Source organism: Xenopus laevis, chromosome 5L, assembly GCF_017654675.1.
Source record: "Xenopus laevis strain J_2021 chromosome 5L, Xenopus_laevis_v10.1, whole genome shotgun sequence".
NCBI lineage: Eukaryota > Metazoa > Chordata > Amphibia > Anura > Pipidae > Xenopus > Xenopus laevis.
Window position 1 is genome coordinate 42846456 of NC_054379.1, and position 26313 is coordinate 42872768.

General features: G+C 37.9%; 1 protein-coding gene across 1 annotated transcript in view; it reads left to right on the plus strand.

Moving 5' to 3' along the window:
* Positions 1–2427: 2427 nt before the first annotated feature.
* edaradd.L (EDAR-associated death domain L homeolog) overlaps positions 2428–26313 on the plus strand; it is a 28129-nt gene continuing 4243 nt past the window's right edge. Inside the window, exons 1-4 of the mRNA XM_018262956.2 lie at positions 2428–2840; positions 11716–11774; positions 15190–15229; positions 22748–22824. Of these exons, the coding sequence (XP_018118445.1) occupies positions 2813–2840; positions 11716–11774; positions 15190–15229; positions 22748–22824 (204 nt within the window). The 5' untranslated portion in view covers positions 2428–2812. The remainder of the gene's footprint in view (positions 2841–11715; positions 11775–15189; positions 15230–22747; positions 22825–26313) is intronic.

Sequence of the window (26313 nt, forward strand, 5' to 3'; positions counted from 1 at the left end):
ATTCGGGTGACGGGTCCCCTTTAAAAATAGCCCCTTTATTAGAGCTCTATATAGATGTTCACAGGTCCCTGTTCATGTTTCAAATGAGAGGTGGGCGTGTCCTAACGGTCCCTGCCGGCTGCACTTCCTGCACCAGGGCCCGCCCCCCTCTAGTTACGTTACTGAATTCTTCTACATCTAAATGAGTATAATGCATTGGTACATTCTTATTTTTTACACAATATGCCTCCTTTAAAGCAGCATCAGTCTGTTTCCAGTCTCTGCATGTGACTCCGAAACAGTGTGAAGCAGCAGACCTGAAAGAGAACCGATATCTGGTGTTTTAAGTGCCACAACCAAAGAACAGAAAGGGACTGACAGACACTGATTTCAGTTGTAATAACTACAGTCACCAAACTGAATCCAAACCCTAAATTGCATATTCCAAGTTGACTAGGGTCAATGTGTTCAACAAGCAGTAAAGCTTTTTACATTTCAGGTTGCAGAGAGGCAGAATGAGAGGAGAAATAATTACCAATACATATTTTTTAAATATTAAAAAATGAAAGCCAGATGGAAAGTTAAATTACTGTACACTGGTGCCAATATCTTCAGCTGATTATTATACGAACAAGAAGTTAGGAGTGCCTAACCCAGTGATCCCCAACCAGTAGCTCGTGAGCAACACATTGCTCACCAACCCCTTGGATGTTGCTACCAGTAGCCTCAAAGCAGGTGCTTATTTTTTAATTCCAGGCTTGGAGACAAGTTTTCGTTGTATAAAAATCATGTGTACTGCCAAACAGAGCCTCCTGTAGGCTAACAGTCTGCATAGGGGCTACCAAATAGACAATCACAGCACCTATTTGGCTCTCCCAGGACGTTTTTGCATGCCTGTGTTGCTCCCCAACTCTTTTGATTCGTGAATGTGGCTCACGGTTGGGGAACCCTGGCCTAACCACTCACACCTATCCAGCAGTACTCAGAATCTCCAGACTGACCAACTTTTACATCCCAAATGTGACAAGAGTTCTTTTATCATTAAATCACTCTCCCCTGCTCCACTCCAGAACACTCTCAGTTGTTTCTGTGGAGTATACCTGTAGCACAGTTCTGGCCAAAGACTTTAACACCCAGACACCCATGCATGGTGTTCCAGTAAGTGTCATGTATTCACCATCATAGATGTATAAAGGTTAGAAATTGCCCTAGTCTGAGGACCAAAAAATAATTTAAAAAAACGTATGTTTACCAGTTATGCTTGTTACTCTGGCCAGATCTTGTGGATCTCACTCAGTGTTGTCTGTTGTCAGTTATACAAGCACTACAACTCCTTTTGATAATTAGTTAATTAACAACATTAATATGTATAAGGCAGGCACTAGTTCCCTTTTGCAGGTTGTGTCAGTAGCAAAGGCTCTGCACTGCTACTGCTTTTCAGTTCCATTTTACCAACTCTCAGCCTGAAAAATCTCTGGTCCTCTTAGAAAACCCCAAGTTCCTTAGTTGAATCTGGGGCTTGGCCTAAATCATACCTAAAGCTGGCCATAAACGCAAAGATCCGATCGTACAAATCATCGTGTGATCGGACTTTCCCATCTCCCGACCTGCCACTAACCATTCCGATCAAAAAAAGTACAAAAGAACAGATCAGTCGATGTTCTGCCCCTGTCAGCAATCGTACGAAAGTTATGTCTGACCAAAGCTGGTGACAGTCTCCCTCTGAAAATCGTATGATCGGCAATACACGCGGAGATGTTATCAGCAGCCAACAGAAATCTTTTAGCCTGTCCGATCGACCAAACGACCCGAAAAATATCGGGACTCTCCACACGCGGTCCGACTTTGCGTCTATGGCCAGGTTAAGTGATTCAAAGAAGTTGTTAGGAGATGTCTGATGTTCTTCTGGTTAGGAAAGATTTGAGAAAGGAGCAGCCTTCTTTCTTTCTCCTGACAACTTCCTTGACTACTAGTGGTCAGATTGGTTGGAAAATGTCCAGCAGGTGGCGCTATTGTAAAAAAAAATAATTCATGTTAACTGTATGTATCCTTTAATATCTTAGAATTAAAAATAAATAAATAATGAATGTACATTGTAAAAGTGCTTAGAATAGCACCCTCATCAATTTTACATTCACTTATTTTTAAGGTTAACTTATCCTTTAATTGACTTTTAGCAGATCCAAATTACAGATGCTATATGCAGAAACGCTAGGTTCCCGAGCATTCCAGATAATAGATCCTATACCTGTACTATAACAAAACAAACCTTCTGCATTTTAGTCACAATGAAATGGGGGAGGGGGGTTAGAAGGTAAATATTTGCCTGGCTCCATATTGTGCTGTAACATAGCAAACATGAGGCCCAGGAGTTATAATTATCACACGTGTATTATTTTATTTGTTTTCCAGGTGCGATTATAAGCAGTGCATTGGTTCTTTGCAAGACATGGGAGAAAACCTGAGGAGAATGTGAAAATGTATGTACAGAAAAGAAACAATGATGTCGACAGTGTGGCTTGTGGAGATAATGCCTGCGGCATCTCTGGGTCAGGATGGAATCTGCCTCAGCCAGTCAGTAAAGGCTGCCAGCTGAATGGCTCTCTGTATGAAAAAACACAGGGAGGAGGTGTGTGTGGGGGAAGGTGTTATATTAAGAAAATCAGCAACTCCAGTAGGTGGTGTAAATATACTTTTGAAAACCTATAAAAACGTCATTTTTCCAGAAAAAAAACTGTATGAGATGTTTATTGTAGAAGCAGGAAGTGAGGATCGTAGATGAGTACATAACTCTTGTTGTGTCACAGACAAGAGCCCTGAGACTTAAAGGCACATGGCTTCTGAGGAGCCTCCCTCTGACAGTAAGGCTTCTTCACTTGTGTTCCTTCCTTTATTTCTTTCAGAGTGCGGGAGGGTTGGAAAAGTTCTAGTTTCTTTGCTTAGAAAACACAATGGGAAATATCCTAAATGCATGTGGGAGAGGTGCTGTGAGGAAATGCATGCAAAGTGTGGGAAATGTATAATAATTACAGTATATAGCCAAAGCCTCTGAATGTAAAGCCACAGCAGTTTCACTCGTCTGCAACTGTCAGCTTTGAGGCCATTTGTAAGTCAGCATGACACCTCACCAGAAGTTTGCATTATTGCTCTCAATATCTCAGTAATGATCTGTTTGGGAACCTAAACCTAACCCTAAATGACAGCTTTTGTATATATCCCTTTAAATGTTTTGTTGATCATAATTGCACTACTTTTTATTTATTTTTAAAAAAAAACAAAAAAAAAACTTCTGCTCCTAATAAAACAGATTTATAAGCATGTCATTTGACTGGGAGGTTTAAGGGTAATTGCACAGAAATTAAACCATAATTTGTGAATTTAAAGTGTAGATATTTCCTTTGTGCATTTTTTTTCCAACAGACTATGTACAGAGATAATGTAATATCTACCCAGGAAGAGCACTTGTTCTTGTCAGAGCTTGTAGCTGATTACACTAGGATTAAGCCTCAATCTAAATAATACCCTCGTCTTACCACATTCTTTAATACATCTGGCAGAACAGAATTATGTGGCATTCAGCTTTCAGCAAACCAGAATACATAGTGCTAGATCAACCGAGGAGGTCACATGTTGCAGTTAGCATGTCTCCTACAAACACTAAAATGTTCAAAAACAAAAAAATAAATCTACTCCAAGTTACTTCGGGAAAGCTTCCGCAGTGGGCACAGAAGCCAGGATTGCCCCTGGTATCCCTTGTGTGTTAAATTATTGTGCCAGCGCTGCTTAACTTGCTGGTGGTATATAAATAAATGATGAAGATGATGATGATGTAATTCAGACATGTTGAATTGCTCTCATCAGAGCTTGAGTGAAGTTGCCAGCTGACATAAAATTGACATTTCCCTTGCAGTCCTTTTGCTCCCATGCACTGGTGGGCTGCATAAATATGGGTCCTCACCTTTATGTGAGCAGCTTGAGCGATCATCTCACACTCTTATTACTGCCTGTGTGTGTCTGTGATAAATGGATGAGACCTGACCCTGAAATGAGGTGGCATCCTAGGTCAGTGCAAATTCCTTCCTTAGTACACATAATTACAATACATGGGTTTCTGTGAAAGTATTTGGATGCAGTGAACTGACTTACTGATTAATTCCCAGGTTTTAGGGACATGACATTGTGACTTCTGGATCAACACAGAGCAAGGATCCAGTTCTTCTCTCTGTTCCACATTCCTTCTCCAAACACCTAAGTATAATCAACATTCCTTTGTGTACTCTGGCTAGCATGTATATGTCACTGATGAAGAAAATCTGGCATATTGTATCTTCCTTTCATCTTGATACACGTGTCATTTGTAGTAGTAATGTGTGGGCCGGCCTGATACCGGCAGGTTGGTCAGGTTCGAGCCGGCACACGCATAGTGAGTCAGGCCATGACCTAAGTATGCGCCTCACCCCCTCCGTGATGTCAGAGATGGGGGGCGGGTCGGGAGCAGGTATATAAGGGGAAGTGGAGCAGCGGGTTAGGGTCGGGTGCAGAGGGGATGGTTAGGGTCAGGGTGCGGGTCAACAATTTGTCAACCTCCACATCACTAATTAGTAGTGTTTCCTCTTGTCTTTTTCTCAAGATCCCCAGCATAGTTTTTGAAAGGGAGATTCACATTTAAGTTAACTTTTAGTATGTTATAGAATGGCCAATTAATTTGCCTTCATTATTTATTTTATATAGTTTTTGAATTGTTTGCTTCTTCTGACTCTTTCCAGCTTTCAAATGGGGGTCACTGACCCCATCAAAAAACAAATGTTCTGCAAGGCTACATGTATTGATGTATTGTTATTGCTACTTTTTATTACTCATCTTTCTATTCAGGCCCTCTCCTATTCATATTCCAGTCTCTTATTCAAATGAATGCATGGTTGCTAGGGTCATTTGGACCCTAGCAACCACATTGCTGAAATTGCAAACTGCTGAATAAAAAGCTAAATAACTCAAAAACCACAAATAATGAAAAATGAAAATCACTCTCTATCTCTACATCATACTAAAAGTTAACTCAAAGGTGAGCAGCCCCTTTAAGGACATTTTCTATTATACTCACACAGTGCATGTGTTTGGTTCTACAGCTCAAGGAACTTTAGTTCTTATGGAATAGTTTAGGTTTCCAGTTATGACTATGGCTATTGGTATATTCTGATATAAATGATATTATTATACTGTATATATGTGCTATAAGGGTCAGCACATTGTCACCTAAATTAACCTTAGAGCCCCAAGGGCTTCCACATGGCTGTGCCTTTTATAATTTTGCTATGTTGAATTTTTTAAAGATGATGAATAAAGTGTTTATAGTTTTTGATAAAAGCATTCAGCAGTGCTGTGTTTATGATCAGCAGGTGGGGCAGAGGTATGTAGGTGTACCCCTTGCCTCCCCCAATTCACATTATACAAATTCACAGGTTAGGTAGCATCAGTGGGTGCCTTGTAGTTACCTTGTACTGGTGTACTAGGTGCAGAGTGCAGCAATACCCCAGACAAAAGGATTGCACATTTATACTCCTCTATGGCATGCCTCTGGATATGGCAGACATGATGCCACCGTGCCCTTATCATAGAAACACATTTCCCTGTGGCAAAGGGTCAGAATGGGCCGACGGGACACTGGGAAAACCCTAGTGACCCCCGGCCTTCATGGGACCCGCCAACCCAATTCCACTTCCCATGGCATTTCAGACACTGCCCTGCAGTTCCGTCTCAAAACGAGTTGAAGTTAAAACTTATGTGATGTAGCACAGATTATTTTCAGTAAATGTGGAAGCAGTATTCTTAGGGGTCCATAATGTCTACTTCTTGTTTAGTAGAAAAAGGATGCAGGAAAGTGAATTTGCCTGAGAAAACGGCTTTGTTCCTCTGTGCCTCTCTCTGCGAATACGTATTATGCTTCCTCTATAGTTAATCCAGTTATTGCTTAATTTTACTGATGTCATTGGTGCAGTGCAGCACAACTGCCCATTAATTCTGAAATTTAAAATTATTCTGTTTCATAGTTAGATTCTCAGCAACTCTAAGCTTTCAGTTTCTTTTTCATTGTTTCCTGAGCCCTAATTTAGTTGATTGGGGCCTGAACAATAGAAAGATGGCAGGGCCAGAACTAGGGGTGGACAGAAGAGGAACATGCCTATGGCGTAATGGTGGGGTAGTACTAGGAACATATGTCCTCAGGGTCGGCCAGTGGGACGCCGGGCAAAAAAAAAGGCATGTTGAGTTAGGACATTGGTCAGTAGAAGATATCTAATTATGGAATGCTCCAGACATAGCAATAGCAGGAACATAGTATTTTTCATGATAACCGTAAATATACAACAATTACTATAAATTGTGTTGATTGTAGAATTTGATTACAACAGAGCAGTGAATGCGTTAAATGTTACACTAATAATTCAGTACTGTGTTATAGAGGCTTTATAGACAGTACATTTTAAAGCAGTGCGGTTTTAAGGCATATTTCTTTCTGTATTGTCCAAGATACTCATCATGCAGGCAGTTTCTAGATGATATTTCCTTGGCCCTTGCTAGCCAGTGCGTAGATTTGCCATGCAAGATAAGAAACTGGTAGTTTTTTTAAGGGGAACTTCCCACTTTGCTGCTCACTAGTTCAGATAGCAACCAATAGCAAGGTACAAAGGGTCAAAGTCAGGAGTAAGTCAGGGCATGCAGTGTAAGGGAAGTCAGAATTACAGGCCAAGGTCAGGTATTACAGCATGTATACAGCAAGATGCTGATACCAGTGTTAGTTAGTTTAGTTTAGAGCAGGGGTCCCCAACCTCTTTTTACCCCTGAGCCACATTGAAATGTAAAAAAAATTGGAGAGCAACATAAGCATGCAAAAAGTTCCTGGGGGATGCCAAATAAGGGCTGTGATTGGCTATTGGTAGCCCCATGTGGACTTGCAGCCTACAGGAGGCTCTGTTTGGCAGGACACATGGTTTTTATACAACAAAAACTTGCCTTCATCCGGGGGTTTCAAATATAAGTACCTGCTTTGAGGTCACACTGTGAGCAACATCTAAGGGGTTGGTGATAAACATGTTGCTGATGAGCAACCAGTTGGGGATCACTGGTTTAGAGGGTGTAGCTCTCCAAACCATATAGCTCTTCTCAACTTTTTTGGATGCACAAGTTAGGTAAGAGTGGGTTGGTGAGGGAAATGGGCAATCAGAGTTGCTTAAGCAGAGGCAGAACCAGAAAAAGCCCTGACTGCTACTGTAATATAAGGTAGAGGTGATTTAACCCCTAAATTGACTTATAATATGATGTAGACAACAATTTAAAATCTAAAAACTGTAAATCATAATAATGACAAAAAATTGTTGAGAAAAGGCAATTCTATAACAAGCAAAATGACAGTCCCCTTTTAAAGGGCATGTTTGTATTCCAAGCACTTTTTTCTGTCCAGGTGTTTCAAATAGTACACCAGTAGCTTTCTATTATTTATTTTAACCAGTTTTCATAATATTAAAGGTTCAAGTTTCATTCTTCACCTTCTCATGATTAGAGCAAACAGAACTAATCCCCTAGTCTCAAAGGAAGGCCACAATACGGGGGTTAGTTACTAAACTCTGAATGCAAAAAATTTTTTTTATAAAATCTGACTTTTAAAAAAAAAATTTCGGGTGAAAATTCTGAAAGAATCGTGAAATTCGTGAAAATCGGATGAAAAAAAATCGAAAATCAGATTTTTTCCCGCAAAGCAAATTTTCGGGAAAATCTAATAATAAATAAGCGTTAAAAACCCGAGCAGATTTGATCTGAGTTTGTAGCAGAAAATATTGAGATAAATTCGGACTTTGATAAATAACCCCCTAAGTGACTGAAACAGAGGAACTTCATACAGGTATGGGACCTGCTATCCAGAATACCTGGGGTTTTCCGTATAATAGATCTTTCCTTAATTTGGATCTTTATACCTTTACCCCCATATGCAATAAAATGCACTAAGTTTTCCCAGGAACAGTAACTCATAGCAACCAATAGGATCTTTGCTTTTAAACAGGTGACCGGTAAATTCTACCTTCTCATTGGTTGCTATGGGTTACTGCTCCTGGGCAAACTTAGTGTATTTTATTACAAAAAGTCTACTAGGAAATCATATAAACATTTCAGGAAGTTGTTTTTTACCCGAAAAATTCAAGTTTTCAGTCAAAACTTGGATTTTAAAAAAAAAACTAAACATTTTTAGTTTTTTTTAAAAAGCCTCGAATTTTTGGAAATTTATTATACCCCGAAGCTGGAAATAGCTTGAATCCGGAAATATAATAATAATAATTTGAGCAATTTGAAACTCATGTAATTCGAGTTTTTGGGTTGTTACCCCGAATTCACTGATTTCAGTTTTTTACATTCAAGTTTTTTCTTAAATTGGAAACCATTCGAGTTGTGAATTCATTTAAAGGTATAAAAAACCTCACAAAGCTCTACAATTGGACCTAAATAATAAAGAACCCCCTAAATAAACCCAGTAGGCTGATTTTGCTTCCAATAAGCATTAATTATATCTTAGTTTAGATCAAGTTCAAGGTTTTGTTTTATTATTTCAGAGAACAAGGAAATAGGTTTTTTTGAATACTGAATATATTATTATTATTATTTTTGATTATTTGAATAAAATGGAGTCTATGGGAGACAGCCTTTCCGCAATTTGAAGCTTTCTGGATAAGGGGTTTCTGGATAAAGAATGCCATACCTGTACCTATTTTCCACTAGTGTGTTCTATATAACAGTGCTAGAGGTTTGCGCATACAGCTAGTATATTTACTCAAATGCCTTTATTAGGCAGGTCGATTGTGATAAGAGCAGACAGAGAAATGCTGATGTTAAATGGGAGGTACTGGTTATATAAATAAACTTCACAGTTCCTTTGTTTTCCAGAAGCAGTTTTGACAATTCCAGCAAACTATTCAGTGTGCATTCAGCCAAATGTTAATAATAGCATGTACAAACCATGATTCTGTTCATGTTTGGACAGATGCAGACGCATCATACATGTCTTCCATTTGTGCACGTCACTGCATGCAATATTTATTTGATGTGGAATTCTCAGTTCAGGCGACACTTCCATTGGTGCATTAGAATGCAGCATTTGTAACTTTATCTGCACTCTGCTCAATCAGTCTCTTACGAATGGCTGTTAACCCGTTATTGCCTGCAGTCTCAAATCCACACAAATCATGTTTATTCATGATTATCACAATTCAAATTATCTATGTATACGGTGAAATGTGAAATTAACTGAAAATCTGGCTTTTTGTCGACCCCTGGTAACCTACAATGGTTTCTCTATAATGGACAGAAATGTTGCTATTCGTTCATTTGTGACCACACACATTCTTTGTACTTCTGTATAGTTGCATCAAGCACCATTGTGATGACCTCTGTAGTACACTGCATTAATAGGTAACCAAACTTGCAGCATTTTTCACAAAAATGATTTTTTAATTAGGGCCAGGATTCAAGTGTTTCAAAGCAGAATTCAGATTTGGCAGAATCCAAATGCCTGGCTGAACCGAATCTGAATCCTTAAAATCACATGATTTCTGATTATTTAATTTAAAAAAGTCCGACCAAACTAGAATCCGGAATTTGACCTTCTTTATTCTTAAAAAAGCTCGATTTCATCGGATTGTGAAAAACTTAATAAAATCAAGCAAAACCCCTGAATTGTATGATTTTTTTCCTAAATTGTTCTATTATTTCAGGAGTTTTCCTGAAAGCCGTATTTTTCAGATTTTGCCTAAAAATCCAAAATAGTCGGATTTTCAGGCTAATTTCAGCACGGACCACAGAAACCACCAAATAGGAGATGGACCTTTCCCATTGACTTATATACAACAATATACACTTTTTGGATTCAGACTTTTTGCAGCCTCAGGGTATAATATATAACAAAAAATTGAAGTTTTTTTTCCACTAAAGACTTGGACTTTATAGTAAAAAAAAAACAAAATTTATTTGCATTTGGACTTTAATAAATAACCCCCTAAATGTGACACAGGAAAGTGTTATTTTTTACGTTGTTTTCTTTTTAACTTCAGCCGAATCCGTCATGAAAGATTCAGGATTTGGCTGAATCCAAAAATAGTGCATGTGTAGTTTTAATGCCGCACAACACAATGATGATGGATTGAGGGGAAACGCTGCATTGTGGGTAATAGCATGGTGATATGTGTCTGAAAATTGCACTTAGCACAACATACTGCGTTCATACAATTAACCTTTATATGGGTGCTGTTTCTGATGCATAACTACAGATTATGCAGATTTGCAGAAAATGAATACTTCTATTACCTAATTTTAAACCATCAATTGAAGGGTAAATAAATACAGGATAAATGTTCTGTATAAGCAAGGAATATTTTCCTGTATTGGTTTGCAAGACAAACTTCGTAGGGAAACCCATCAAGCATTTTGAAAGTTTAGAAATATCAGTATTTCTGAGCTTCCAAAGTGGGTGGAGGAAACCTGACATCTGTCAGCAAAAGATAACTGAAAAATTCCCTTAGACTTAACTTATCTGTTGGTGTAGTGAGCTTCCATAATACAGTCTGTTTATTTGCAGTTAATGAGATATTGATACTTCTCCCCCAAAAAAAGCAAAATAAAAATGAAAACCCCCTATTTTTTTTCCAATAACATAAAATTTATTTTTTTAACAGTTTTGTAATACTGCTAAGAAGGATTCCTTTACTCAGGAGGCTAAGTGCAAAATGCAAAATAAAACCTTGCAATTTGCCCACAACATGTTATTTTTTCACCCACAGTACTAGCTCCTTTGCAACCACTGCAAGCGTCTACATAGTTGTGCACCCACCCCTAGGTGCAAACAATGCTGGAATAGAGGCACATAGCATGCACCTACTTGTAAAGTTGCAATCACATCATTATGGGTGAAACAGGGTGGGGAATGGGAATTCTCCTACACACCCTTACGTTGAGCATGATCACAGGCATAAATAAAAAATAAAGAGTGCTTGAGCGAAATACACAATGGGAACCTTGCACTTAATGCCTGGCCAATGGCAAGTGTAAGGTTCAATTGTACCTAAAGATGCTATTCCTTGATAGAGCTATAGACAATACACATAAGCACTTAGGGGGTTATTTATCAAAGTCTGAATTCATCTCAATATTTTCTGCTACAAACTCAGATCAAATCCGCACGGGTTTTTTACGCTTATTTATTATTACATTTTCCCGAAAAATTTGCTTTTCACAATTTCTTTTGGACTTTTCATCAGATTTTCAAGATTTTTGGGATTTTTCAACCCAAAAACTCCAAAAACTTTGGGGTATTGCACGAAACCCAGCGCACATCAAAAATCATTGGGACTTCTCCCATTGACTTGACCTCGACAGGTCTGAGATGCCGGATTTTCTGATTTTGACTTTTTCGATTTTTTTTAAAAGTCCAATTTTATATAAAAAAAAATCACACATTTTTTTTTTATTTTTGCATTCGGCGTTTAGTAAACAACCCCCTAGTGTTGATTGAAAGTTTGCATTCTTTATGTACAAATTTCAGAATCTGCTAATAGTAAAACAACTACAAGATACAGATAGGGTATAACAGTCATATGACAACAGATACTGACATGAACCAGTCACAAAGCATTTTGCTCTTCTGTTTTTCCAAGCTATAGGCCTGAATCTCACTCTTTTTTAAAAAATATCTCTTATCAGATCATGAGCCCAAAGAACCAGTTGAAGATACCGAACCCAGCACTTTACCATATGAAACTGTGAGTAATGTTTAGAACCACTACATTATAGGCAGGTGAATAATGTGGAGAAAAAAATCAAAGTTACTGATTGCATCTATGAAATAGTAATATTTAATTATACACCTGTACAGTTGTTTTAATCATTTCTACTTGCTGAACTGTAAAGAGGAAAATCCAGTGCCACACATGATGAAGCAGCATGCTCAGGAACACCACTAGGATGTGTGTCATTGCAAATAAACGAGCTTTGGAGTTCCATGAGCAGCCAACTGGGGTCCCTTTACTTATTGCCTAGCACTGCCCTTGTGAGCTTTGTTTTGCACACAGTTTGTATGTGCATGTGATACAGGCACAAGGGTGCATGGGCGCTACAGCCTCAGTACAGTAGGAAATCGAGTACTTACATCCCTCTTTTCAGGTTAAAGGGGTTGTTCATCTATAAATTAACTTTTAATATGATGTAGAGAGTGATATTCTGAGACAATTTGCAATTGGTTTTTATTATTTGTGGTTTTAGAGTTATTTAGCATTTTATTCAGCACCTCTCCAGTTTGCAGTTTCAGCAATCCGGTTTCTAGGGTCCAAATTACCCTAGCAACCCTGCATCGATATGAACAAGAGACTGGAATATGAATAGGAGAGATCCCAAATAGAAAGATAAGTAATATAAAGTAGCTATAACAATAAATGTGATGCCTTACCAGGTGAGCACCTTGCCTCAGGCGGCAGTGAACGGCCGGTTACAAGGGGCGGCAAAAAGCCGCCTCCTGTAACTTTAAGGGGCAGATTTACTAAGCTCGAGGGAATTTTCGAAGTTAAAAAAGTTCGAATTTCGAAATAATTTTTTGAATACTTCAACCATTGAATAGGAGAATACGACTTCGAATTTACTTTGACTTCGATTCGAAGTATAAATCGTTTGAATATTCGACCATTCGATAATCAATGTATTGTCTCCTTAAAAAAAACTTCGACTTCATACTTCAAGAAATTAAAGCTACCGAAGTGCAATGTTAGCCTATGGGGACCTTCCACAGCACTTTTCTAAGTTTTTTTTGATCGAATAGAAATCCTTTGATCAATCGCTAAAAATACTTTGAATCGTTCGCTTGAACAATTTAATCGTTCGATCGTACGATTTCTTTTCGATCATTCGAATACGCTAAAAATCCTTCGACTTCGATAATCAAAGTCGAAGGATTTCAATTCGAGGGTCGAATTTCAATGTTTTTTTTAACTTCAAAATGCGACCCTTAGTGAATCTGCCCCTCAGAGCCGAATTTGCGTTTTTTAAACCTGAATTTCCGATCTGCCCCTTTTGACCCGCTCTGACGCTAAACTTTTAAGTGCGGAGCGGGAGAGGGGGGTCCAGCAGCCCGCGGTTCGCCCCTGTGCCTTCCAGAGCATTTGTTCTTAGATGGGGTCAGTGACCCCCATTTAAAAGCTGGAACTATAAAAAAAATAAATAAACAATTGAAAAGTTTCTTAGAATTAGCCATTCTTTGACATATTAAAGTAAAATTAAAGGTGAACCACCCCTTTAAGAGACATAAACTAAAGTTAACTTTATACTGCTATACCACTAGTTAAAAAAAGTAAATAATAGCTTAAAGGCGAGCTAAAGGTATTATAACTGGGTTGTGTCCAAATGTTAGGCACTTCCCACTTCACTAATACCTTAATACCTTATTTCCCAGGCTGGTAGTCCAGTTCCCTATAATAAAAAAAAAGCACTAGCTAGGAATATTTCTCAGTAGAGTAAAAATATACTAAAGTTAACTTTATACTGCTATACCACTAGTTAAAAAAAGTAAATAATAGCTTAAAGGCGAGCTAAAGGTATTATAACTGGGTTGTGTCCAAATGTTAGGCACTTCCCACTTCACTAATACCTTAATACCTTATTTCCCAGGCTGGTAGTCCAGTTCCCTATAATAAAAAAAAAAGCACTAGCTAGGAATATTTCTCAGTAGAGTAAAAATGTTAGCTTTTTGCATCAAAGTTCAGCTTTCACTATACTGCCTGGAACAGAGCCTGGAAAGAAAAGACAAAGAAGCTGAAGAAGATGGCTACCATAAGCTTGTAGAGTAAACAAATTTTACCACCCCACCCTCCCCCATCGATTATACCTTTCCTTCTCCTTAAGGGCTGAGACAGACGAGAAGATTCAGGGAGATTTAGTTGCCTGGCGACAAATCGCCTCTTCTTCGGGCGACCAATCTCCCCGAACTGCCTCCACACTGGCTAGAATCTAAATCGCTGGTGGGATGGCACTTGGAGCAATTCGTTTTCCGAAGTTGCCTCACGAAACTTCGGGCGACTAAATCTTCCAGAATCTTCTCGTCTGTCTCTGCCCTTAAAGAACAAGGAAAGTCCTAATCACTGGGGGATACCAATTTTTTAGGCACCATTCAGGGGTTACAACCTAACTACAACATGTTCACCTAAACAAACATGTTGACAGCAGGACAAAACTTTAATTGGGGAATGTAATAAAAGTCGCAAAGAGCAAAACAATTAGCACAAATAAGAATAAAAATTCTCATTTCACAATGTAATACTCTTCCTTAAACTGTTATTAAATTGCGAATTTTAATTGCGCATTGCCCACTTTTAAGAAGTGCTTGAAGATGTCCTAATCTTTTGGAGCAAACATGTCAACTTTTTTAGTAAGAAGTTTTATTACATTCACTGCACAATGATGCAAACTATAAAATTCGCAAAACCTTTTTTCCACTGTCAGAAGTGGTCGCTAAACAGTTTCCGGGTTTGCAAAAGCTATATTAAATTCGCACAAAGGCAAATTGGTTCGCACAGAGTTTGACGAAAACTTTTTCGGGCGATTCGCGAATTTATTCGCTGGCAGCGAATCGCGCAAATTCACTGCAAATTTGCGCCTGCCGAATAAATTCGCCCATCACTAATTGTGAATATTTTTTCCGTTACCGACTTTTATTACATTTCCCCATCGGTGTCTAAGTTCCGATTTCACTCTATGGCACATGCGCACAGCCCAGGGCAGCTGCAAGGGATCCCGACACATGACACACAGCACCCAGTCCTCTTATTCTTATCACACCCCTATAGATGGACTACAATAACTGGTAGTATATTATGGAGTATATTAAGTCTATAATATAATGCAGATAAGAAAGACATGGCTGCTGAGCTAGGCCACTGTATGGCTAGCACGTTGGGATACATATGAGAAGTGAGGATGTGGGAGAGAGTAAACACAGATGCACTTTGTTCCAACTATATACCCAAGCATTATAAAAATTGTACCATAGTAAATATGAAATCAATGATAGTCAGAGAAGCCTGATAGAACCTGCCTGGTAATCACCTAAATAATGTACATTATATATACATGAATAAAGATTTTATCTCCCATGCATTACATAGTGTAACACCAATGACATTTTTTCAACAGACAGAGACGTATCCTCTGCAAGATACAGGACTTCCTAAAGGTAAAGTACTTTGTTTCTATTCCTATATTTTTTCCGGTTATTATCATGAATCTCATATGGCAGGTAAGGACAGAGTTGCCTTGAACCCAAAGACACTGTACTCTCATGATCTGAGGTGCAGAGCAGATCCTAAACATAAATAACTTTTGGAATGAGCACTTTTGCACCCCTGAAGTTGGCCATAGACGTTACAATTACAATCTTTCCTGGAAAAAATCTTTCCAGGAAAGATTGTTCATTTCAATACACACATGTAGAGCTGAATCGTCAGATATACAGGTAGAAACAATAGAATTCAGCACTAACAATGGCCGATGTTCGGATGCCTTCAAGGGCGCCCGAACAATAATCGACGAGCCAACTGATATCCAAGTCTTCTGCTCATATCAGCCGGCTCGTCTCCCACCATACACGCACCGAATATCATATGAAAATGTGCTTCGAATGATATTATCAGCATGTCTATGACCACCTTTAGTACTATTGCACATCTGTCTGTGTTCTAATTCATCCATGATCTGGCCGCTTGCAGCCAGGAATTAAACCTGAAAACACAAATGTTAAAATGTGATTTTTCAAAATGTTTTTCGTGCTTAATAAATCTCTAAAATTCAAGATTTTTGCAGCAAAAACCTCAAACAGCAGTAAAAAGCTGAGTTGGAATGTTGCTAAATGTATTCCTTAGTGGGAAGCTATGATTGGTTATTCACGTGTGTATATGTGTATTTATGTGGAGTATAAAGTACAAATGTGATATTTTTGTAAGCAAATGTCACTGCAGCTTCACTTTTGTGAAAAGTGTAAACACATTTTTCAGTGTCTCAGCTGGTATTTCCAGTACTGGTATAATGTTCCTCCTTCTAGCTCAAGGGCTCAGGGAAAGTCCCCTCTTTGTTCCAAAGAAAACACGGGTGCAAGAACTCGCTGGTACAGCCTGTGGTAGGGGCTGATTTTCTGAAGAAGGAGAATAAACAGTGACACGTGTTTAACCAGTTCTCTTCCACAAGCCTGCAGCAAAGCATAGTTACAGTATGTCTAGCACATGAAAGTGTATCTAATAGAACATGGTCTGCAACTTTAAATCAATCCAACTGATTATCATCCACTAACAATAAGGATATTACATTTTTTTTTCATTAAAAAAATCACGAGATGGGCTGGAGCTTAGAGTCACACAGTCATAGGAAACTGTAAATAGGTAGTGCCAAATATTTGTATCTAGCATGTCCCATATCTTGCTGAACTACAACTCCTATAACTACTTAAAGAGGTTGTTCACCTGGAAATTAACTTTTAGGGTTAGTCCACATGAGGAGATTCGGGAAGATTTAGTCACCTGGCGACTAATTGACTTTTCTTCTGAGCGACAATTGCCCCAAACTGCCTCTTATTGTCTTTCCATCCGCTATAATAATAATTGCCTGTACTAAAGCACATGCGTCACTGCGTTTTCTGAAGCTGCCCGAAGTTGCCTCATGAGGAAACTTTGGGCGACTTCTGAAAACGCCGCGTGTGCTTTGGCGCAGGCGACTTTTCATTATAGCGGATGGGAAGACACGCAGAGGCAGTTCAGGAAGATTGTCGCCCAGAAGAGGCGATTTGTCGCCAGGTGACTAAATCTCCCCTAATCTCCCTGTGTGGACTAACCCGATTTTATCTCAACATTGTCTGCTTCAAACTCCGATCAAATTTGCTTGGGTTTTTTACGCTTATTTATTATTACATTTTCCCTAAAATTCGCTTTGCGGGAAAAACTCTCCGATTTTTCACCCAAAAACTCAGATTTTTTCTGATTATTCACCCGAAAACTTCGATTTTTTATGCTTTTTGCCCGAAAACTCTGAAAACTTTGGGGTATTGCACGAAACCCAGCGCACATCAAAAAATCATTGGGACTTCTCTGATTGACTTATATGCAACCTTGACAGGTCTGAGATGCTGGATTTTCAGATTCAGAACTTTCCATCCTCGGGGTTTAATCAATTCTGAAAAATTCGTGATTTTTAAGTTTGTTTTAAATTCATAACTTTTGCATTCAGAGTTTAGTAAATAACCTATGATGTAGAAAGTGATATTCTGAGATGATTTGGAATTGGTTTTCATTTTGTTTTGTTTTTTTAGTTATTTAGCAGCTCTCCAGTTTGCAATTTAAGCAATCTAATTGCTAGGGTCCAAATTACCCTAGAAACCATGGGGCAGATTCACTAAGTGCAGAATTTGCGCTAGCATCCGCTTCTCTCACATCGCAACACTTCGCCAGGTGTAGATTCACCAGGACAATGCTAATTCACTAAAATCTGAAGTTGCGTCCAGGACGCTGAACGCTGGCAAGGTAGCGCTAGTGTTACTGCGGCAAGAGAAGCGAAGTTGCGCTAGCGTTGCCTTATTTGCATACGGCGGGAAGTTAATGTTGAATGGAACGTATATGTTGCAGCAAATACATTACACTACACAAGCCCAGGGAACCTTAATAAAATAAAGTTGTTATAATGCCCTACACATGAGCCCAGTGTATAGTTTATGTGCCATATGTTAGGAAATGTAGGGGGGAATCCGGGTACCCCAGAAAAAATTTACGATCTTTTGCAGCCTATCACCCTGAAAATGTAAAGTCTCCAGCGTTTATTGTGACTTAGAAAACTATTTTTTGAGGAAGTCCTATCTACTCTATTGCACTTCGCCTTGTCTGAGGTGGCGAAAGCAAGTCTGGCGCAAGAGGTAACGTTCAGTTAAATCTGCATCTTAGTGAATTTGCGTAGTTACGTCCATTCGCCAGAGCGCAACTTCGCCAGGCATAAGGGAGTGAATTACCGCTAGCGTCTATGTCCCTCACTAGCGAAGTTACGCCTGCGCCCATTAGTAAATCAGCGAAGTAACGAAATGATGTTGCGCTGGCGAATTTTCGCTAACGTTAGTCACTTCGCCCTTTAGTAAATCTGCCCCATGCAGTGATTGACTACTATGTGCTAAAAATCCTCAAAGCTTCCTATTTATCATGACACTACTGATTTCCCCTTGAAACCACAGAATATTGCTTCTTTTAGAATTCTAGTAATAGTTGGATGTATGAGAAAACTATTTATACATTATGGGGGTTATTTACTAAAACTCGAATTTATTGCATCTTTTTTTTTTATTTCAAGCTTGACCAAACTTCATGATTTTAACTTATTTATCAATAAAATAATGTGAAAAAATTGGTGCGGGAAAAGACTTGATTGAAAACGAGAAAAAACTTGAATCGTACAAACTTTTTGGATTTGATGCCTGATTATGGTTATCATCCGAAAATCCTGAATTTTTCGGAATATCTGACAAAACCCAGCACAGATCACGATATCTTTAAATTATAAAAGGGACATCTGCCATTGACTTCTACATGACCTCAGCAGGTTTGAGATGGAGGATTTTCGGATTCAGACTTTTAGAAGGTTCAAGGTATAAAAAAATCTCGAAATATTCGATTTTTCCACCAAAAACCTTTGACAAGAAAAAACCGAGGTTTAGTAAATAACCCCCCCATGTGTAGAGTTTGGTTGAAATTTAGAACTCAAATGCAGATTTATCAAAGACAATTAGTTTACTTATGTGTCCTCTGGCAGGACAACAAAAGGTATCATGACCCACAGTCAAAGACATCAAGTAACTCCATGTCATTAGGGAGATAATGTCACAGTCTTGGATTTTTTCACACTAAATGGTAAAAAACTGATCATTATCACCCAACAACATGAGGTTGGTTGACATTTTTGTGCAGTGTTTATCTAACATCAGGAACTATTTTTCCCACTTGTCTTATTTAGCCCTGTGTACTGCAGGTATGGGACCTGTTATACAGAATGCTCCGGACCTGGGGTTTTTCGGGATAACGTATCTTTCCTTAATTTGGGTCTACATGCCTTAAGTCTACTAGAAAATCATTTACACATCAAATAAACCCAATAGGCTGGTTTTGCTTCCAATAAGGATTAATTATATCTTAGTTTGGATCAAGTACCCGGTAATGTTTTATTATTATAGAGAAAAAGGAAATCATTTAAAAAAAATTTGGATAAAATGGAGTCTATGGGAGATGAGTTTCCGGATAAGGGATCCTATACCTGTACAACTGTTATTTATATAGTAAGATTCAACTTTTCATTAAAACCTTTATTTTTTCGCATTAACTATACAGGTATGGGATCTGTTATCCGGAAAGGCGCTATCCAGAAAACTCAGAATTATGGGAAGGCCATCTCCCATAGACTCCTTAACCAAATAATCCAAATTTTTAAAAAAGATTTCCCTTTCCTCTGTAATAATAAAACAGTACCTTGTACTTGATCCCAACTAAGATATAATTAATCCTTATTGAAGGCAAAACAATCCTCTTGGGTTTATTTAATGTTTAAAGGCATTATTTAAGGTATGGAGATCCAAATTATGGAAATATCCCTTATCCAGAAAACTCCAGGTCCTGATCATTCTGGATAACAGGTCCTATAACTGCACAATGGTTTATATAAAAAAGATATTCAATCAATCGCTATGTACGGCACTGCGACTGAAGGCTTTTGTTTCTAAATAATTGTGAAATGAATACGAGGCCTATAATCATTGCCTCCAGCAGTAAGTAGACAAAAGGAGTTGTCCTACCTTCAAATGTCAGTTGCTCGTATGCAGCACACCTATTTTGTAATGTTCATCTTCAATATATCATGAGATGAAAGGATTTCCACATTATGCAGGGTAAATATTATAGGTGAAACTTTTGCGTTGACATTTTTAAATGAAATTATTGTCTAAGTAATTACGGTGAATTAGAATTACCTGTAGCCAGCATCTTCTGGATATTGTCCAGAAGAGCCGTTTGATGTGCTCTGAGCCTGGAGGTGGCTAATCTTGCACTGCGGTATTTCAAAGCTCTTTAGTGCAACGTTAGACCGGTATGAACTGCAGGAAAATATGGACTTTTAGAAGTTGTGTAATGCTCTATTAAACTCTCATATCTTGGTCTTCATGTCTCCAAAGCATAAGGCAAAAGGTCCAATTTTAGTTGAATAAATTGCCCCAGGGGCAGGGACTGTTGTGTGAGAGTATCATAGCAAACTTGGGTAGATGAGTTGTAGCAGATCACTTCTACTCAACGGAGTTTCTCCAAGTTCAATAGAGCAATATTCTGTCTTTGTACTGTACAGGTATGGAATCAGTTATCCGGAAACCCATTATCCAGAAAGTAACGAATTACGGGAAGGCCTTCTCCCATAGACACCGTGACAATCACATTTGAAAAAATGATTTCCTTCTTCTCTGTAATAATAAAACAGTAGCTTGTACTTGATCCCAACTAAGATATAATTAATCCTTATAGGAGGCAGAAGAATTCTATTGAATTTGATGAATATTTTAATAATTTTTTAGTAGACTTAGGTATAGGGATTATAAAAATGATTCTCCACCACTCTTTTAAACAAAGAAAATTCCTTTAGAGAAGATTTATTACATATGTGCGTAGACCAGCAACAACAAAAAAAAATTGCTGATCCTGAATACAATTTGAGGACATATATTTATACCATTTTAACACAGTTCCAAATGAACATATTTTTAAATCATTGGATCGAAGGTAACGTGGTATATTCTGATTGGTACATTTGTATACAGTATAGCTTAAAGGGCATGTAAAGGCAAAAAAATAAAATCCCATTTTTACTTTCTTTAATGAAAAAGAAACCTATCTCCAATATACTTTAATTAAAAAATGTGTACTGTTTTTATAAGAAACCTGACTGTATGCAGTGAAATTCTCCCTTCATTTACTGCTGTGGATAAGAATTGTCAGACAGTCCCTAACTGCTGAGCAGGGAAACAATCATACTTGTGAACAGCAGGGGGAGCCCCCGCCTACTTCCCAGCAATGCAGAATTCAAGCAGCTTTGTTTATGATGATCCCTAAGCAGCCCAGACCACACTGAGCATGTGCACAGTCTTAGTCTTGCAAAGATGTTTAATAAAGTTACAAGATGGTGATCCCCTGTAGCCAACTTTGAAAGCATAAATGATTTGTTTGATTAGGCTTGTGGTGCAGTAAGTTCATGTTTATATTTAGTGTACAAAATACAGAATTTCCAGCCTTATTCTATTTTAGACTTCACATGCCCTTTAAATTACTGAATATGTATACCTTAGAAATGTGTCTAGATCAGAGATTAAATATAAACTTATGTGAACGCCTGCACATATTCCCTTTTAAGGACATGGAGTGTTTCTCCTAGCTTTCTTCCAACTTCTTATTAACCTTTACAGGATCCAAAATACAGAAAGATCCCTTATCTAGAAAACCCCAGGTCTCAAGTTTTCTGGATAACTGTCCCATACTTGTACACGTAAAATTACACCAACCCATCAGGTGGGGTCAACCAACCTTGTTATTCTACATTGGTATTGTACAAGCACCTACGCAGGTCTTGCATGCTTACAATATAACAACTTACACATTACTGGTGTCTCAATTCCAGCATGTCCACTGGTGTTTCATGGAGAGGGTTTGAATCTGACCTTGTGGATTGTTGTCTCCATTTTAGGTGCAGGGATCCATAAAATCCCACCTGGTAACATATAACACACAAGCCTTTACAAAATAGTAACAAGTGCAGTGAAGATGTCCATTGCAATATTACACTTAGAGGCAGATTTATCAAAATTCACAGGCTTTTTATTCAGGCATTTTTATCAATGGGTGAAAGTTAGAGTTAAATACACTTCTACAAAACCCATAGGAATGAACTGATGAGCTCTAATCTCACATTTTCATAAATATGCCCTTAATATGTAATTACATGGATGCAGTAAGCAGGGGTATTTACCTAGAATTCCAGGGGTCACATGTGATATATTGTACTTGCCCCTGCTTTTTATGCAGCTCCCTTCCTCCATATGTCACTTCTACTCCTTTCCTTTTACCCCTTGTGTCAAATTCCTGCCTGTTTCCTACTCACCCAGATCCCACTCCCCTTTTCCTATGTTTCATACTCTGCTTAATTTCCCCTTTTATCATGAGCTATAAATATTCCCTTCCCTACCTAATATTAACATTAGCCTTTAAATAATTCCTCATGTTTTTATGCTATACTCCACCTTCTTATACATTCAGCACTCAAACCCTATCATCATACATTCCCCCTTCTGTTTTATATATTTTTGAATGTAGCATTCACCTTCCAAATTTGTAACTAGTCAGTAAGCTATGGCAACCAATCAAATGTTTCCAATCAAATGTTACCTTCAGATGGCTGAAAGAAAGCTAATCATGGATTGGCTGCTATGGGTTACTGCCCAGGTACCCAGTGTTGAGATATGAGCCCCACTGTAATTTTTAGTAATTTGGTGATAGAGGTGATTATATGATCATCATCAGTGTGTGTACCAGTGTCATTTATAAATAAAGGGAAGCAAGTAATATTCATGGAAGAGGGCATACAAAGGTATGGCTTATATAGGTTTTAGTTTTGCTAAAGGTTCAACTTTTTCCTTCATTAGATGAATGCCTTATTCCAACGGAAAATATAGATGATTTCGATGAAACCTCCACGTCAGACTCAGACAGAATCAAGCAGGTAAGTGATACATAACCTGAAATATGAATCCCTGCTATTTATATATAATTAATTGATTAACGGAGAACTAAAAAAAACTTGGGTTAGACATCATGCCACTGACCACTCCTAAAAGCCCAACAATTTTCTCTGGATAAAATGTGTTTTGCTCATACGTAAAGGGGCATATTTATCAAGGGTAGAATTTCGAATTGAAAAAACTTCGAAATTCGAATTCAAAAAGACCAGCCAAAATTAAGTCAAAGTTTTTTTTGGTCAAATAGGTCTGTATTCTGCCGAATTCGAATTGTACTAATCGATGGAATAGCATTAGATCGAATTTGATTTCCCGCAAAAAAACGTAGATTTTTCAAAGTCCACCAATTGACTTCAAATAGGTTCTAGGAGGTCCCCCATAGGCTAAAACAGCAATACGGCAGGTTTTAGATGGTGAATGATCAAAGTCGAATTTTTAAAGTGACAGTACATGATGAATTTCGATATTCGAATTTTAGAATTTTTTTCAAATTCGAACTGAATTTGGACCATTCAATAGTCGAAGTACCCAAAAAAAATGTCTTGAAATTCGATTTTTTTTTTTTCATTCGAAAATTCACCTCAACCTTTGATAAATCTGCCCCATAATATAGGACTCTTACCCACTTTATGGACTTGAGCTACAATTATATATTTTACCCCTATGTGGACCCCTATCCCACTATAATTAAGGAAATAAAATAAGTTACATTTTCAATTGGTTTTCATTTTTTTAATATTTGTGCTTCTTGAGTTATTTAGCTTTTTATTTAGCAGCTCTCCAGTTTTAAATATCAGCTAAATTGCCCTAGCAATAATGCACTGATCTGAATAAGAGAATGAAGTATGAATAGGAGAGGGCCTGAATAGAAAGATGAGAAATTAAAAGTAGCAATGACAATATTTTGTAAATTATTTTTAAATAGGGCCATGACCCCCATTTGAAAGCTGGGAAGAGTCAGGAAAAGAAGGCAAATAATTTGAAAACTATAAAGAAAGAAAATGAAGACCAATTGATTGCTTAGAATTAGCAGAATAAAAGTTAACTTAAAGATGAACCACCCCTGTAATATCTTTGATACAACTACCTGCATTCTGTGATGGTCGCACACATATTCTGCGCACAGGAGTCCCCCATTGATTATTATGGGAAGCCAGGGGCAAACCTTTAGTGACATTATGAAGAAAATAGAAGTAGGAAGAAGGGAGTGAACATCAGCATTAGATAACTGCAACCATTATTATTCTACTATAACACACATAATGGTTTGCACCAACAGTTCTTTATCAAAGTTGAATCAAGTCGAATATTTCCACTGGAAAAATACCTGCAAGAATCACCCATTAAAGGGACAGCGTTACGTAGGGGGTTATTTATCAAAGTCTGAATTTATCTCAATATTTTCTGCTACAAACTTTGATCAAATCTGCTTGGGTTTTTTACGATTATTTATTATTAAATTTTCCTGAAAATTTGCTTTGCGGGAAAAAAATCCAATTTCTCACTGGTTTTTTTTCGGGATTTTTCATCAGATTTTCACGTTTTTCCTGAATTTCCACCCGAAAACTTCTGGGTATTGCAAAAAACCCAGCACACCTCAAAAAATCATTGGAACTTCTCCCATTGGCTTATATGCAACCTCGACAGTTGTGATGGGCGTTTAAAAAAACGGACGCCGGCATCAAAAACGGCCACCAGTCTCAAAAAAAACGGGCGACGGCGTCAAAAACGGGCGCTGGCATCAAAAATGAGACACTGGCATCAAAAACGAGACGCCGGCACCGTTTCGTGAATTTTTCGACGCAAATGGCGCAAATTCGCCCATCACTACTCGACAGGTCTGAGATGCCGGATTTTCAGATTTGAACTTTTCCATCCTCGGGGTTTAATAAATTCCAAAGGAATCATCATTTTTTTAAAAGTCTGATTTTATAAAAATTTAATAACAAATTTTTCGTGATTTTTGCATTCGGAGTTTAGTAGATAACCCCCCCTAGTGTTTTCATTTGTTACAAGGACAAAGTTCATTACACGTTTATGATTATTTGTTCTGAAACAATATGTAAAACAACATATTGATTATGTATATCCAGAAACTTGCTAAAAGACTATTGTTTTAAAAAGATGAAGGCACTACTCAGCTGCCTTTTCAAAATTACCCTAGCAACCACACATTGATTTGAATAAAAGACTGCAATATAAATAGGAGAGGCCTGAATAGAAATAAAAAGTAACAATAATAATACATTTGTAGCCTCATTTTTAAGAAGGGGTCAGTGACCCCCCATTTGAAAGCTGGAAAGAGTCAGAAGAAGTAGGCTAATAATTCAGAAATTATAAAAAAAGAAAAAATGAAGGCCAGTTGAAATGTGGCAACCACCCCTTTAAGCAAATGCTGCTTTCAATAGGAATTGTTTTTACAAATATCTTTAAAAGCACTGAACGTGTTTAATAAATGTGTATTGGAAAGTTGCTTAGAATTTCTTTTATATATTTTATTTTAAAGGCAAATTTTTTTTTGGGGTGGACTTGCCTCAATAATACTCTTTAAGATAACTGCATCAGTGGGTCTCTTCAATTCAGTAAATTCCAAGGTTTTGGGTATCCTCAGCATGTCCTATCATCATTCTCTTTGCTCCTACATATACACTGTAATAAATATAGAAATATGTATAGGAGATAAATGTGGATACTCTTGCAAATGTATATAGGTTTGTCTAGATGTAATTAACGTGTATCTATGCAATCTTGGAATATACAGGTATGGAACCTGTTTTCCAGGATGCTCGGGACCTGGGGTTTTCCCGGATAACGGATATTTCTGTAGTTTGGATCTTCATACCTTAAGTCTACTAGAAAATCATGTAACCATTATACCTAATCGCCTGATTTTGCTTCCAATAAGGATAAATTATATCATGTGGGGGAAGATTTAATAAAGGGCAAAGTGGCTAATGCTAATAACAATTCGCTAGCGTTACCTCCCGCAGGGACATCGCAGATTCACTGATTCGCAAATTCGCTAGCAAAAGAGACTGGCACTAGCGGTCATTCTTACTCTATAACCAGGCGACTGTTCGCTTTGATGAAAAGTCGTTACTCCCCAAATTCACTAAAGTGCAGATTTTACTGAACGTTACCTCTTTCGCCAGAGTTGCCTTCACCACCTCAGGCCAGGCGAAGTGCACTGGAATGCATAGATCTTCCTCATCTTCTGTTACTTACATTATATTCTGTGAGCCGAAAATGCATCAAAGTCCAAAAAACGCTACTGTCTTTTCCTTTTTTCAGCCTGATTGCCTGCAAAATACCTAACTTGGGTAACCGGTTTTCTCCATACATTTGCAAACATATGGAACATTAATTTTACAGTGACCACATGTGTAGGGCATTAGAACTCTATTGTCTTTATTAAGGTTCCCTGGACATGTGTTTTTAAAAGTATAATTTGTAAGTACATAAAGACGTCCATA